This window comes from Aulostomus chinensis, chromosome 3, assembly GCF_037954235.1.
Source record: "Aulostomus chinensis isolate RoL2024-O1b breed Wild chromosome 3, RoL_Achi_v1.0, whole genome shotgun sequence".
Classification (NCBI taxonomy): Eukaryota; Metazoa; Chordata; class Actinopteri; order Syngnathiformes; family Aulostomidae; genus Aulostomus; species Aulostomus chinensis.
In genome coordinates, this window is record NC_141322.1 from 15,455,112 (window position 1) to 15,470,824 (window position 15,713).

Consider the following 15,713-nt stretch of genomic DNA (forward strand, 5'->3'; position numbering starts at 1 on the left):
GCATGGAGGCCTCGGGCAACTTCTCCGAGAAAGAACGAGAGAACGGACGTCTGTTCAGTGGGGTGCAACATATTAAAAATCCTCATGACGTTACGTTTGAAATGCAGACCTTAATTTTTAAAGCATGAAGAAAAGTCATATTGAGACCGTCTGAGCAGCACGTCTCCAGAGACGATCCAGATTGAAATAGTTTGATAATTATTGGATTGAGTGCCATGAAATTTAGTGCAGACCCACGAAGACGTGATGGCGGACATTGTACCTGCTCAGCCTTACAAGCATGCTGGCGTGGAGGATTTTTCTCAAAGCACCACTGCTAGTAAGTTTGGTCCTACAGAGCCGCTAACATGGCTGGAGACTCTTAGTCTTGTTTTAACAGAGGAAGGGTGACTAATTCAAAACACAAAGAGCAGGGCTTGGTTTCTTAAAAGGAAACCCAGGCGCTCCAACTGCAGATCCGAGTAATCACATGCAGTGGTTGCTCCGAGCTAGAAACCTCTCTGGTGGAGGAGCAATGAACAGAAGAAATAACAAAGGGCAAAATAGATGAGTGAGAAAACATAGAGAAGATGAACAAATTAGATCCTCTGGTGTATAATCAAAAGAAAAATGAAACCAGAGCAGCATTTGAAACCATAAAACAAGGCAGGATAAATAAACGGGGGTGCACAGATAGACAGTCCTGCGGAGGAGACCACCACTGTGCCGTCGTATTGCCTGACATCTGTTTTGCAGCTTGGCTGCGCACGATGGTTTACATTGAGAAAAGCAGTGTGTGTATATCATCTTTGGCTCACGTCCAGGAGAGCTTGACAGTTTGCTGCAGGCGAGCCTGTCTGATGCAGAGGTTTGACTGGGAGGAGAGACGACACGGAGACAAGATAAAGAACTGGGACACAGTCTCGTCTTCGCACAAGAGGTCAAACAATAGAAGGTCTGTAAATGTCCTCTCGGTATCCTACAAGCCTCCTACAACAGTTCCTGACATAAAACATGTTTCCATTCCTTTGTTTCTTCTCTTGCCATGCAATCCCAGCCTCTCATTCCCTTGGTTTTTATGCGACAGCACCATATGGAAGAAATTTGGTTCAGCTCTCCTGGAAATGATGTTGAAAATCAGAAATGGTCCTGCAGTCTTTATAAAAATGCATCGAACCTAAACAGGACTAAATCTAGAGGATGAGGTCAAAATAGGGCCAGAATAAGGATTTATGTTGCTTTTCTGTTTGCACCAACTCTTTTCAAGCACAGAATCAAACACTCTCCTCATGCCAGGAAGCATTTATCTTTTCCGACTTGGATACTTGGAAAGCAGGAAACGCTCCAGTTGAGATTTGAAACTTTTACTTGAGTTCATTACCCCTCTGTGGGCAGCGTTCTCAGTCCTTACTTGGCTGGACACCTTTATTTGAAGTTATTAATGCTGCAGACGAACATGATATTCAATGACGTTAAGTGCTTCTATATGAGGAAACTTGATCAAAAGAAGCCATGAAAACTTTCCCGAAGCTGAGTGTCAAACTCTGACACTTCAGTCAGATACAAAAGGTTCCTCGGGGTTCAGCTGCTGTGAAACACCACTGACCCACTTTTAGAGCACGAGCTCCGCAATATTGATCTGATGTTTGATGTCAACAGCTTTCTGCATCTAGATTTTATTATGACTGCCTGTCAGGAACAGTTCAATAGCCATCATCTCTTGATGAAACCTGACATTTCACATTAACATAATGTTTTATGCAGATGACACCGTCTAAAATAACCACAAGGAGATTATGTGGAAGTTTATTTAGTTAAAAAATAGAAGGGAAAATAAAGGTTACAAAAACACTTATGCTATTTGAAAGGCAAACCAGATGTTTGATGAAACAAAAATACAGAAAGTTAAAAAAACAAAACAAAAAAAAAAACAACATTAATTTATGACACACAGATAGGCGCTCCTGTACCTGGCCAGGCTCCCTGGCTGCACTTCATGGGTGCTCAGCACCCTGCTTCGAATACAAATACTTCATTTGCTATCATTTTTATGAGACCAAATAAAAAAAAAAAAAAAAGAAATTAAGAAAGAAACATACACTTTTGGGATAAAGTTCCCAGCATTTAAAGAATAACTCTACTTCAGGGATCATTTATATATAAATAGTTGTCAAAAATGCAAAAACAGGAACTCCTCAGTGACTCAACACATACACAGGGCATTTTGTACTTCGACTTGTGTTACTCTTACTACTGCCTTGCACGTCCAGTAGACACGCTCAGCCACGGGACGCTGGCGCAACGCAACAGTTACCCAAATACTGCACTCAAGTCAAAGTTTTCTTTTCCACTTGACAACATTTCAGAAGGGAAAGCATTTTCTACTGTGGAAGTTTCTGGTTACTAATTACCTTTAAAATGAAGATTTTACACAATGAATAATAGAACAAGCTTTTAAAATACAGCACATTGTTAAAGCGATACTTCACGCAAAAAGTGTATTTCTCACAAATGTGTGTCTCAAGCTCACAAAGAAGTTTTTTTTTCCCCCCCTTCTACGTCACTTCTTTTTTCACTCCAGCATGCAGAAAGAGCCAGCCACATATATTTAGCTTGAAGCTAATGGCGGCTCATGGCTAACAACAGTAAAAATGTCCAAAAATGTTTCTGAAGCTTTTTGTCTTATATAATCCACATCTTCTTTATCCAGCTGTGCGCTCGGTAATCCACGGACACTTTGAGCTAAAAACAAACAAACTACAGCCCTTCTGGTTCAGTGCTACCATGAATGAGTGTGGACGAGTGCGAGCAAGTTTGTTCACCGGAAAGCAGCAGCTGGTCACGCTCAGCGCTAACTTGAACAAGTAGTCTATTGAACCAAAAAGGGGTTTACATTTTTGATTTTTAGCTGGATAAATAAGGCATGGAGTGTACTGGATGATGTGCTTTTGAGTTTTACATTTTTGGGAGGAAAAAAAAAACGTCTTGTGAACTCAGTACATCTATTTGTGTGTACTTGCGAGTCAAAATACCCTTTTTAGCTGATATATTGCTTTAGATATTAAAGCAGTGGTTTCTGACCTTTTTGGCTTCTTACAAGCTGCAGCTTGTTGTCGGGGGCACATTTCAGATATCCGTGAGTTATTAACAGCTCTGGAGCCGGTGGTTTTATTCCAATAAATGTTCAAATGATCCAATATTTGGCTAAAAATAGGAGATTAGATGAAAAGTCCAAAAACTCAAAAGAGATTTGTTTTTCAGAGCTTTGTTACCCACTCCAAGAAAGTCATGTGATTGCCAGCACTGGTTTGTCTTCCAGTGGAGAGAATTTGATTAAACTTGGTAGGAGGGTAGAACGGGTTGAGGAACAATCAACTTGATTTGGAATCAAACCGTATTCTGGATCTTTCATGTTTTCCTGGCTTGGTGGAGGTGTATGCCCTCTAGTTTTTTCTTTCTTTCCTCTCCTGGGAATCATCTCAACCCCTCACGTTGATCTGGAGTCTCTACATCCGACTGTCTCCTCCTGCAGTAGCTCCGACTGTCACGTGCTGCTGACACGCTGATGCTTCTAATGACTTCAGTCTGACTGAACCTACTTTAGCTCCTGTAAAAGTATATGTACTTTTACATTCGTAAAATTTTTCCTCCAGGGCACAGATTTGTATTGTAGTATTTTATTGGTACTTTACTGTAATACTTCTTCTACCGCAGCTCGTGCTATGCTTTCCTTCTTTTCATGTTTTCATTCAAACTGGTTCCTGGTGTCCTCTTAACCTTTCGTGGCTCCAAATTATGCCCGAAAGTGTATAAATCAAGAAAGTAATTTGGTAAATCAATAAACCCTAATTCTAATATCTTTAGCTAAGCAAGATGTGTCCAGCACAGAAACTATTTATTTGAAATGAGAATCCATCTCCATGCGCCAGCTATGAGCTCTGTTTCATTGATTATTCACTCTGTTCATGGGTGAGTGACAGGAACAGAAACAGAGTTGATCATAGTCGACTAATGAGCTGAGATAAGTTTGAAGTAGATCTTGATGAAGATCTCTCACTGCTATGAAACCACAGAAATCCCTAAGGGATTTTTGATCTTCACTTTTATTCATCTGAGGACGCTTCATTAAAATACCACCCATGCAGGCGTGCACGCACACGGATAAGAATGTCAGAATGCATGTATGTTTTCTTTGCTGATGACGTTTGTTTCTTTGTTGAGGACTTCACTCTTTGTAGGTCCAACAAAACCGATTTCACTGGAGAATTCACATTTCCATGCAGAGCTAATATTAAAATGAATGTTACAGTATTTTCATTTTGAAATAAGCATATTAATGAAGTCAAAATGATGGATATTAGAATACCAACCCACTGTTGCTTGTTCGTGCAGTTCTTCACACTGTTAGTTTGCTCTGAGGGAGCCAATATTACAGCGGGGGAAACTCTACTTTTTTAGCTTCTTTGAGACAGCCTTTTTGAGAGGGGGGCTCTTCCGGTCCTGGGTGGTGTCCTGATCAGGGTGGCTTTGGGGTGTCTTTGACTCATAGAGCTGTTTGAGGCTGAGGGTCTGCTGTTCCTTCACTGTTTCCCGTTGAGCCTGACGCAGCAGACGTTTCATGGTCTTCACCTTTTCCCTCAGGTGATCGTTAGCTTTCTCCAAAGAGCGCACCTTCTGGGAGAGAGTCCGTACCCTCTCTTCCTCCTCGAACAGAGCCTTCTGCACCGTGGAGCACAATAACTGTGGACAGATAAATGTGGTTAATTATTTCAGTTTTCAGAATGAAATAATATGAAATATCTGGAAAAACTGTGACCTATTTTAGAAATTCAAGAAACGATCAGTTTCCCTTCACAAAGGGAGCCAGAATCAGCTTCTATTCTTCATCTTTCCCATGTAATTTAATCTTCTGAGTGAAGTCATATTTGGAGGTACATGCCATGACAGCTCACAGCTCATAATGAATACTGATGTCAGACGTAAACTGGAAACTGGATTTTCTCTGGAGAGGTCAAATGACAGAAACACTTGGCAAGTTCTTTAGGCTGACAACCATGGGTAACAGCTCCCACATCTTTTTATATTCCACTTTTTTTAGAAAAAAAAAAACAATTTTTTAAACTATTTGTAGCCTATAAAGACGGGGGGGGGGGGGATCATCAATAGATATTTTCAGTCATGGCACCTTTCTCTTTGTGGAGTCTTTGGAAATGTACCCAAAAAAAAAAAAAAGTTACCACATCCTGCTCTTGTAGGCAATTTGTAAAAGCCAAAGACAACAAACATTGCAGCTCAGGGTAGGAACTAAGATAATTCTGGGGTAAAGGAAGCAGTTACACAACATGTTCCCTCTACTGAGATGAAACCCAACATGCCTGTGAACCTATGACAGACGATCTAACGGCCCGGACCTTTCCTAGGTGAAAGAATGAGCTCCAGATGCCTGTGACTGCATGCCTGTCTGCTTGAGTGTGGATTTCCTCTGCAGATCCTAATGCTTCCACATGGGCCAGCGTGAAACACTGATGTAAATTCCCTGCCCTCAGATAACAACTGCTGCGGGTTTTTGAGGAAATGTAAAAAATGTGCCGCTGGCTGCGGGACCACATCACTTCTTAGTGCATTACTCCCTGTTATATTTGCAGAGGACTTTTCCCAAGTGCAACGACTTATTCCCTGTGGCCATTTTAGAAGTTAAGGAGCGAATTACATAAAGCAGAGGATGAGAAATGGCTGTCATGAGCAAGCAGGGATATGACTTCCACACAAATGCGAGATGCGGCTCTTATTTCCGTGTCTGCGGTGTTGCTCCAGACTGAGCTGCAGCGTAGATGAATATTTAGGTAATTATCCTTGAAAAGGTCTGGAGCGAGGAATGAGTGGATAACAACTCTCACTCACTCACGACGCAAGCCCTCCAATTTCTTTGCAAATGATAAGCTTTTATGCTTTATCAGTGGAGGAAACGCACACTGCTTTTACCACAAGTCTGAGATATAGCTTGATAATGCACATCGGAGTGTAAAAACCATGTCGTTTCCTGTTACCACCAGGTGGTACGATGATTAATCCATTTCAAAATTGAACTGGCTCTTTCTTGGCCCATACTACACCCACCCGCGACGTCTGGTGAAAATCTGCCTCCTAGTTTATGCATCATCCTGCTCACGGATTAACCAAAGCACGACCTCTTATATTGAGGCAACAATAAACAAGCTCATTTGAAGCAGTTATAGGCTGGTAAAATAGTCATGGAGAGTAACTGTGAAATGAATACAGGTGGTTTTTATGTGACAAAGTGGATGTTTTCATGAGTCAGCTGTGATAGGAGAAGCACGTCGATTAAACCCTCGAACGTATGAGTATCAGTTCCACATCAGGGAAATATGATGATAAGATGGTAACTATTCATTCACAACAGTAGCAGAGGTTATTACATCTCAGCCAGAGAAGGCTTTCATGCCCCGCCTGGGAGTGGGGTGTGGGCGGGTGTCGGCCTCACCGCTGGCGGGTCCCTTAGGGGGCTCTGGCCGGATCTCGGGCCGGAGGGGCTCTATGCCCCTGGGCTCAGCTCGTGCTGTGTGTGTGTGGGGGGGTGCCTGGTTGGCCCGGTGGACTTGGTGGGCCCGGGGTCCTCTGTCTGCCCTGTCTCTCTGTGGGCTGCCTCCGGGCAGGGGTTGGTGCTCCTATGCTTTCCTGCGGGTCCTGGCATGGGTTGGGCCTGTGGCTCTTTCCTGGGGGGGAGGTGGCCTGGGGCTCCCTGTGTTCTGGGGGTTTCTGGGTGCCCTGGTGGCTTGGTCCTGACCTGCCTGCTATCCTGGACTGGGAGCGTGATGTCCTGGTCCCCCACATCAGCTACAGTCAGCTACCCACAGCATCCAAGACAAACCGTAGCACACACATGCACACGCACATACACACATACACACATGCGGTGCACAACTGATCCATAATCACACACTCAGACATTTATTTGAAAAATTATGTTAAACCAAATGGTAAATCTGCACTGGAAATTCTGCAACCAATGTTTTTCCTTTTTTTTTCTCTCTCTGTTGTTATTGTTGTTACTGCTTGTTTGTTTGTCTGTTTGTTTTTCTGCTATTGTTGTTGTTTTTGTGTGTGTGTCCCCCCCCCCCCCCCCGTCTTCCCTATCCCATCCCTGTTCTCTCTTCCTATCCACTCCTGAGCCTCAGTCCGGTAGCTTTGTCAATGAACCAATACCATTCCAAATAAAATTAAGCACAAACGGCAATAGGAGGAGTTTATCAGTTTCCTCCTTTGCAGAGTAAAACTGCTTCAGTTCAACAAGCCCCAGCTGCTGAACAGGACAGGTTAAAAAAAAAAGAGAAGGCTTTCATGAAACTGCCAGCCAATGTCACGTCAGATGACCATGAAAACTTTCAAATTAAAAGGACAATGCCGACTGAACGCCACCTATTTCTCTTGCACGGTGAACGCATCAAACACAACATAACACTCCAACCGGTGGTTCATTTTGGTTTTTTACTTGAGGAAACTTTAGTCTACTGATGACATCAGTCTTAGCAAATACTGTTTTATGTTTAAGCCCTGATTAGATTTAAGGCAAAAAAAAGTTTATTTAAGGTTAGAAAGGGGGGGAAATCTAGTGAGTCAAACATCCATCGCTCACCGCAAAGTCTTGTGTTTGCTGGTTTAGAGTCGGTGTTTGTTGGTACCCACCACGACCCCGACCTGTCTCCCGATGTTGTATGTTTTAACAACCGTGATATCTTCCTGTTACTTTTTGTCAGTGAATCGTGATCAGTCTGATCACCTCATATATCTGTAAGGCAGTGCAGGTTTGATTTGGCCCTAATGCTGTCCAAAAAAATTGAATGAATACATAAATAATTATTAATGCATCAATTCCCATGTTGTTTCCTTTTCTGTGAGGTGAAAATGCTCTTTAATCCTCGTAGGATCTCTAATACTTGAGGATTTTTGTAATTATTTGATCAGGCAGCAGAGCGACTTTATGTGGGAAATCAGTTTGGCGCAGGAAAGGTAAGAAAAAGGCCAAAACAGAGGCAGAACCAGTGGTACACAGACAGAAACGCACTGGCAAATTCAAAAATCTCAGACATGGAAATACGCAAATAAGTTGCAAGAGTTGCCTGTGTTTCATTTGATTTGCATGAAGGCTCCATCGATTGCTAAAGGGATTCGTCATGTTAAAGTGAGAAGTTGGGTGTTTGGAACCATTTGGGGGGAAGCAGATTTGTTTCATGTGCATTAAAGACAAACTCAGACCACATTAACTCAGGCTGTAATCTTTACAACATGTGAGAGGACTCTGGTTTTGTGTCCAAACATCAAAGCGGAACAAAGCTCATACTTCTGCATGAGTGTTGGAAACATGGGAGAAAAAAAAAGATGCGGTTGTTGGAGATTGGTGTTGAATATTTAAAGGATTTTTTTTTTTTATTCCATTCAGTTGAGATAGAATCCTGCGATGTGTACGGTCTGACCTGTTCTGTTGTCTGGATGACAGTTGCACAAAGACGGTCTTTAGTTGGTTCACAGGAACTGATGTCATGTTAACAATTAAAGAAAGCATTGACATCGAAATTTCCCTCTGTAATTGTACTCTGTTTGCTGTGAATGGAAACACAAGCCATGTTTTATCCTCTTTGGTAGATTCTTGCTTTCATGGGTAATCTGAAAATGATCGGAAACAGACAGCCCAAGACGTGCTTGTATCCCAGGGATCGTGTTCATTAGAGGGGATAAAGCAGTGGCGGCTGACTGGAAACCATTAATCTCACAGACAACTGCAGGGTACTTAGTGTCACAGGGTGTTTCTATAGTGTTTGCCAATGGTGTTTATGTACAAATGAGCTTTCATCTGCTAAACAATGTCATCAAGGTGGGAAGTGGAGCTCAAAGTAGAGGACTGACCTTTATGGCTGTAGCATCCCCCCACGTGTTCCTCCGTAATCCAGCGTTTGTGATTAAGACCTGTAATTTACTCTCATGGTTTATCCACTTTCCCTGGTTTTACTTTAGTAAGTGATTATCTACTCTTCTGCAAATTTTTTCAAATCATCCCCCCTCCCCCCAAGGTGGGACATGATGCTACTCCTTTCATTGAGAGTTTTTCCATTCGCTTATAAGCAAAAAACAAACAAACAAAAAAACAGATATAGTTCAGACTGTATCCACATGACGTAAAAGTATACGGTTCCCATCTCTGTGTATAAGAAAATACTCTACAAAACATAATGGAGCTGGCATGAACTATGTTTTAAACTTCATTTTTCCTTTAAACATAGTGAGTTCTTTGTCTAGCCAAACCTCAGAGAATGTGTGTTTGGTTTCTCATGGATTAAGAACATATTTAACTGGCCGGCCTGACTGGAAAACAACAGGATGTAATGCTGACTCCTTTTGGTGTGCACCACAGTGCACTACTGGGGCTTGGTGCACTCTTTTACTCCAGTTCAAGCGGCTGGCCACCATCAGTCTGTAATAAATGATGGAACTGGTGCTGGTTGCGGCTCTGGGTGGATACGTACCCGGCTGTCTTCCTGAGCCTCCCACTCTGGGGTGTAACTGTGCAACTGAATACCAGGTGTGCAGTTTGAAAACTGGAAAAGACTGGCGAACATGCGGTGGTTCTCCGTCGTATCTGGGAAGATTGCATCCTGGAAGTTTACTCCATGAGGGACAATACTGTAGTTTTCATCCATCCTGCATGACAGAAAGGAAAGCACAGTTGAAACAAATGCGAAAACTAATCTCAGTTCAATTGCCGTGTGTAAATCTATTCGTCTCACACAATCACACAGTTTGAGATACGTGATAACGAACCATTTACATCACAGCAAGTGGACAGCTTTTATCTTTTACTCCCAATCTTCAACTGTCTCTGTTCCAAAACATGCACTGGACGGATGAATCAAGTCAGAGAATGTGCAAGCAGGCGGGGGGGCATCGCTGTGTATGGTTCAACTATTTTTCTACAATATGAAGGAGAGTAGAAAAGCGGCTTGTTTCTATACATCTGGATTCCATTTCATAGCCCTCGAGGGACATCAAAAAGTTGAATTGTTTCTGCGAGAGTCTGGGTGTATACTGAAAGAGTGAGAAGAAACCTGACGTTTTACTCAAACAAAACTGGTCACCTGGAAGTCGAGCGACCACGTCAGAGAGAAGTGAGGACGGAGAGGAAGTGGAGCTGTCAGGGCACCACAAGAGCAACATTTTTTACCAACGTCCATGATTGTTTTGGTTGGAATTCTTCATAATAATAACATTATCAACAAAAACAGCCTCTGAATTACAAAAACAAACGTACGGCATCTCCTGAACTGTCAAAGTCGACCCCCTATCAAGCGAACGTGTACTTTTAGCAGAAGTTTTCTGACCTTTTCATCATGTTCTGAACCACCAATTTGACTCTCAATAAACCATGGAGCCCCACTTGAAGTGATTTCTCAACAGGAACTTTTATATTTAGAAATATTTTGCTTTCACAAGCATTTTGAGTCATGAAATTAGATCTGGCATCACTGATCTGCCACTCAAAACACACTTCAGCGTAACTTTTTTATATTTTTGTTCACAAGTCATGTTTTGTTGATTATTTGCTCATGCAATAATCCAAAATAAGCTTCTTTTTCTTAAAGCAATTATAACGTTTTCAAAATTTTGTAAGAAAATGAAGAATTTAGAAAAAGTTTAAAATGTGGAGCATTATAGCAAACCGATTAAGAAAATCTGAACAAAATATTTTTAAAAAAGGCAGGAAAAGTTGTATTTGTTATTCTTGCAATTATATATTTGAAAGTCATATCAATGAAACTCTGTCAAAACATTAAAAGATTCCATTTAAGGCTTGTAAATGCACTAGGCACCAGTTAAGAGAGTTCAATAAAAGAGAAGTTTAACATAATTTAACATGTTTGGGGACCCTTACTGACCCCTGAGGTCCCGGGACCACATGTTGAGGACCCCTGGGTTATAATAAAATATGTAAATTTGAAAAACGTGCAGAGAGTTGTTGTGTAACCAAACATCTGTTTATGTGTGGGAGGATCTGGGGGACAAATTTAGGGGAGAGACTGACAAAAAAAAAACACCGAGTAGAATTTTTAGGACAAATTACACCGAGCAATCACACGTTGGCGTGCTGTAAAACGTAATTTTGAGAGTCGGATAATGCGCAAATTTCCTCTCCTTTAAGGGGTTGGTATTTGCTTGGTTTCTTTTAACAGAGAAGTCAAGAACCTTGAGGAAAAAAGATATGGGCTGATGTTTTCACAGTGAACACATGGCTCGAACAGAACACTCAATCTGTTTCATTTAAAGGTCCTGGGGGGACTGGTTGCATTTTTCTCCATGCTTGGCTCTCATTCGCCCTGTCCTGGGAACGAATTCTCATGATTGATTGGAAAGGCTATTTTTATCTTTGACTATTTTGTTGGCCCATGTTTTACAGGAAATGGATGTCCGCGAGAAACTACGATGAGAACTTTTCAATCCTGTCTTGCCTCATCGAGAACAACGTCTGGGATGCAGAGCCGCTAAACACAGACCTGTTTTCGGGTTATGACTGGGAGTTGCGCATTAATAAGATTTACATGCATCTCTTTCAACCTTCTAAACTATTTCAATGACGCTCGTTAAATTGTCATAACAGTTGTAAGTCATTTATTTGAATATGAATGACTTGAATAGTTGACTAAAAAACAACACATGTGTATGCTTCAACAGTGCTTTAATGAAATTATTAGTGGAAATAAATATACATAATAAATTAGAGGGTTCAGCAGCTCAGTCCTAGGCTGCATTCAGAGGGCAGTATTATTATTATTATTAGCTTAGCTTAGCTTAGTTTGGAGACTAGAAACAGATGTTAAATGCTAATCTGGCTGAGTGTAAATGTAGCAAAACAGCTGCTATTTTCAGGAAGTGTTCATACTTTGTTCTTATCTTTTTCTTAAATGTGCTCTTAGCTCTCTTTAAATGGTGTTAAATGTTAACTGTTTCTCCCCCCTTTTTCCTCCCTTTCGCCCAACACTATCAACCCTAATACTGCAAGCACTGGCAGCAGTACCAGTCCTCTGTAACCAGCCTAGAAAGTGAATGGAGGTGTTTTCTAGAGTTCCAAACTTGAACTTTTTGATGTAGATGAGAATAAGAATGTTTTCCAGATATTTATTTGTGCAGAGACTGAGAAAATCCATTATTCTTTTCAAACCATTTCTATGCCATCAATTACTGCCTTATCTCAAGATGACTATGCTTGTTTTGTCATTATAACGGGTTAATTTAACTCATTATCTAAAGCAAACAAAGGGAATGGCTTAATTAACCCATTATCACAAGAAAGCAAAGGTTACTTCCTCTCGGGCTGTTTACCTACGACCTAGTGTTTATCGGCTATCGGCCCTCTGCCCTGTAGATGTTGCCTTTAAGTCCGGAGCAACTTATTACTGATCAACTCTTCGGTCTGTTAAGAATAAGTAACAAGTTATCTTGAGAAAACAAAAGCTCGTGATGAATTGAAAAGCCGCCTCCACAAATCAAACTTTGATATTTGAACATGACACACTAACTCCTAACTAATGAACTCCTGATCTCATGGCAACGGCATTTAAAAAGGGATCGTAAGCATCGGCTTCTGAAATTCTGGAACAAGATTTGTTATCTTGCAAGCGCAGAGTCAATTCCAATTCACCAGAGCGTTTGACTATCTTGTATATACTCAGTAGTGAAAGACTAATAAAGGTTTTATACAAGTAAGTCTCATTCCCATCGTGACTGCAGTTTTTCTTTGTCCTAATAGCGTACATCCATCGTGGTCTGACCTAATCTGTAAAGGAAAACGCTGATTTAATTGCATCTCCATTATGACACAATGACATAAGACCCCTGCACTGGTTTACTACAGGAATATCTACTGAGTCCTGTTGTGACTAGCTTCAGGAGGTTTCCAGTAGAGGTCGCCAGGATGATTACGGGATGATATCCAGATGTTTTCACCTCCGCAACAGCCGGGACAGTAAATTCATCCCAGGAGGTGTTATCGTCTTCAACGTCTTCCCAGAGCGTACTGCGCGATCCCAGATGTGAGTTTCTGTCTATGATGTGTTTTTGTTTTTTTGGTTGTTTTTTTTTTTTTTTTAAACATTGCTGTTGTTTTTGGCTTTGCAGCAGACAAACATTAAACTTCAGGAATGATTTTTAGTGGCCCTCTGAAAACCTCTTTGAGAGAAACAGCTGAATGGGGAAGAAATATTGCTAACGCCTGTCAGCACATGTTCACCCTCATTCAATGGCAAACTGCTGTATTTCAGCAGACAAAAGGTGGTGCTACAGACTGTTGGCATGTTGATGGCTCCCCCGAGCGAAAGGTCTTTGTAGGTTTACCTTTAAACTGTTGGAAAAACTCATAATAATCAGGCTGGACTGTTGGAATGCAATAGATGTTTCCAGTGTTTTTTTTCTGTCCAACACATCATTTAGGCATCAACCTGCAGCTGCATACTTTAAAATTTGAGTTTGGCAGGTTCCTAAACTTCGAATCACTTGGATGCATGATGATTAAAAGAGTATAGTGGTATGTAAGTCTGGTGCCAGTCCTTCCTGAGTCCTTGCTTATGTTAATGGCAAACCTCAGCACAGGTTTGCTGTTTCTACCGTCAATCAAGCCAGGGTTAACAGATAAAATGAAGGCTTTATTGATGGATTTCACATTAGATATTGCAATATCTACATTATGCTTGAAATTGTGGTCCTAAAAGATGGCAAAAGTAGCGTTGTTATTGTGCACACCATTTCTTTTGACTGAGGAAGATCATTTTATCACGATTTTTAATGTAGTTTTATATTAATAGCGTCTAGTATACAACTCTCAGAGGTGTGTCAGAGGTTGGCTCCGTCAGGTGATCATCAATCATTCAAACGTATTGATTCGACTTCTGAATTTATTTGGCCATTTATTGATGCGAGTCTCTTTCTAAATTACCTCCTTCTTCACATTTCAGATTCACACAATAACACAAAATATGGACTAACTGGGCAGAGTGACATCCGTTGTACTGTCTATATTATAATTTTAAGCATTAATGATTGGCCACAGAGACAGACCTACATCAGTATATTCCTGTTGGAAACATTTATATATTTAGATGGAACTATATCAGTGTCTCAGTCTTAAGAAACAGTTGAAATTGGTGGGAATTCATCTGCATTAATAGAGGAATGGTGGATGAAGGTTTGTTGAACAAAGTGGTTTGTTGAATGTGAGTCTGATCAGATTCCTGCAGCCTCAATGTTTGACCCACAGCAACTTTGTGCATCAAAACAATAATTCACTTTTTCAGTATCGTCACCTTCTTAAAATAATTGTCAGTCATTTTTTGACAATTTTTTTTCTTATGCTGTTTTGTCTCCATTTTTTGTGTGCGTGTGTGTTTTCTGAAAAACTTGAAAGAAAAATATTTTAAGAAGGCGACGATGTTGTCACGGAGGATTCTCACCTCAGAAAGAAGTAGTAGTTGTTGTTTTTGGTGACACTGTAGGAAAAGCAAGGGAAGTAGCCCAAGCCGGTGACATTGAACCTGGAGCCTGCGGGCACCTCCAGCATGCTGCCCCACGCCTGGTCGCATAGCAGCTCGATCTCAGCAGAGAAGAGCAGGTCGGAGTCGTGCGTCCACGGTAAGAAGTTGTAGAGGCTGTAGGGCTCCTTGTGCAGCGCCAGCACCTTAGCGAAGACAATGATCTCCGCCAGCTCGGCCCGGCACGCTTCTGTCTGCGGTCTCCAGTCGTGGGGCAGCTGACACCCCCGGCTTCCATCAGGACCGGCCGCTGCCAGAATAAACGCCAGGATAATCCACATGATCCGCAGGAGAGAAGACGTCTCTCTCTCTCTCTCTCTCTCTCTCTCTCTCTCTCTCTCTCTCTCTCTCTCTCTCTCTCTCTCTCTCCCCCCTGGGTCAGTGAGTGTGATACACCGGAGCGCACGGTGCTGCCGCCGCTGATGGATGGATTTAATGAACGAAGTGCAGAGTTTTCACACCATGCACGTGTTTCCAACAACGATATTGCACTTAGGAGCCCCGAACATTTGGCACCTTCTCCACTTTCTTCTCCAGCCTCCAGACGCGACACTACCTGCGAGGGGAGGAACAGCCCATCCCCACCAGCAGCAGCATCCCCCTCTCACCTTCCAGATGAGACGCGAAGAAACAAGCGCATGCTATGAGCGCAGCACCCCGTGTGAAATTTCCACATGAAAACTCTCTGTTCAAGTAGCCACGCAACCAGAATCATTCAGAGAATCTCTGTGAATAATAACGCAAACGAAATAATTAGATTTGGGGAAAGCTCTTTGGCGCCCCCTTGTGAAGATAAAATAAAATGGAATGAATTCTTTGACTTTTCATCAGTTTTACTCTATGGTGCGCCCAACTGACGGCAGAGGGCCAGTGGCGCAATGGATAACGCGTCTGACTACGGATCAGAAGATTCTAGGTTCGACTCCTGGCTGGCTCGATCTTTTAATTTATTCTGTAAATTAATGGAAGCAGTTTTTCATAATGGAACTCTAACGTGATTACGTAATCTGATAATCAAAACATATTCATTTCGTGTACAAAAATTCACTGCTACCAGCTTTAGCCCGCTACATGTGTAAATATGTAGGGACTGATCAAGTTCGTGTTTTTTTTACATTTAAAAATACGAGAAATTTCACTTGGTGT

At 41.7% G+C, this 15,713-nt stretch overlaps 1 protein-coding gene and 1 non-coding gene across 2 annotated transcripts; one reads left to right on the top strand and one right to left on the bottom strand.

The window, feature by feature from the left end:
* Window positions 1-1,573: 1,573 nt before the first annotated feature.
* On the bottom strand, window positions 1,574-15,209 carry ccdc3b (coiled-coil domain containing 3b). The gene is made up of 3 exons (XM_086200684.1): window positions 14,490-15,209; window positions 9,519-9,693; window positions 1,574-4,719 (listed from the first exon to the last, which is right to left on the bottom strand). The coding sequence occupies exons 1-3, from the start codon at window positions 14,846-14,848 to the stop codon at window positions 4,426-4,428; spliced, it is 828 nt and encodes a 275-aa protein (XP_086056810.1). The 5' UTR covers window positions 14,849-15,209; the 3' UTR covers window positions 1,574-4,425.
* A 222-nt stretch (window positions 15,210-15,431) lies between these two features.
* trnar-acg (transfer RNA arginine (anticodon ACG)) lies at window positions 15,432-15,504 on the top strand. The gene has a single exon. It is a non-coding gene; the product is annotated as a tRNA-Arg (tRNA).
* The last annotated feature ends 209 nt before the right edge of the window (window positions 15,505-15,713 follow it).

Coding starts and splice junctions, on each gene's coding strand:
- ccdc3b (XM_086200684.1), bottom strand. CDS start 14,848: ATGTGGATTATCCTGGCGTTTATTCTGGCAGCGGCCGGTCCTGATGGA. Junction 9,694..14,489: donor AACTACTACTTCTTTCTGAG/GTGAGAATCCTC, acceptor TCTGTCATGCAG/GATGGATGAAAACTACAGTA. Junction 4,720..9,518: donor AGGCTCAGGAAGACAGCCGG/GTACGTATCCAC, acceptor ATCTGTCCACAG/TTATTGTGCTCCACGGTGCA.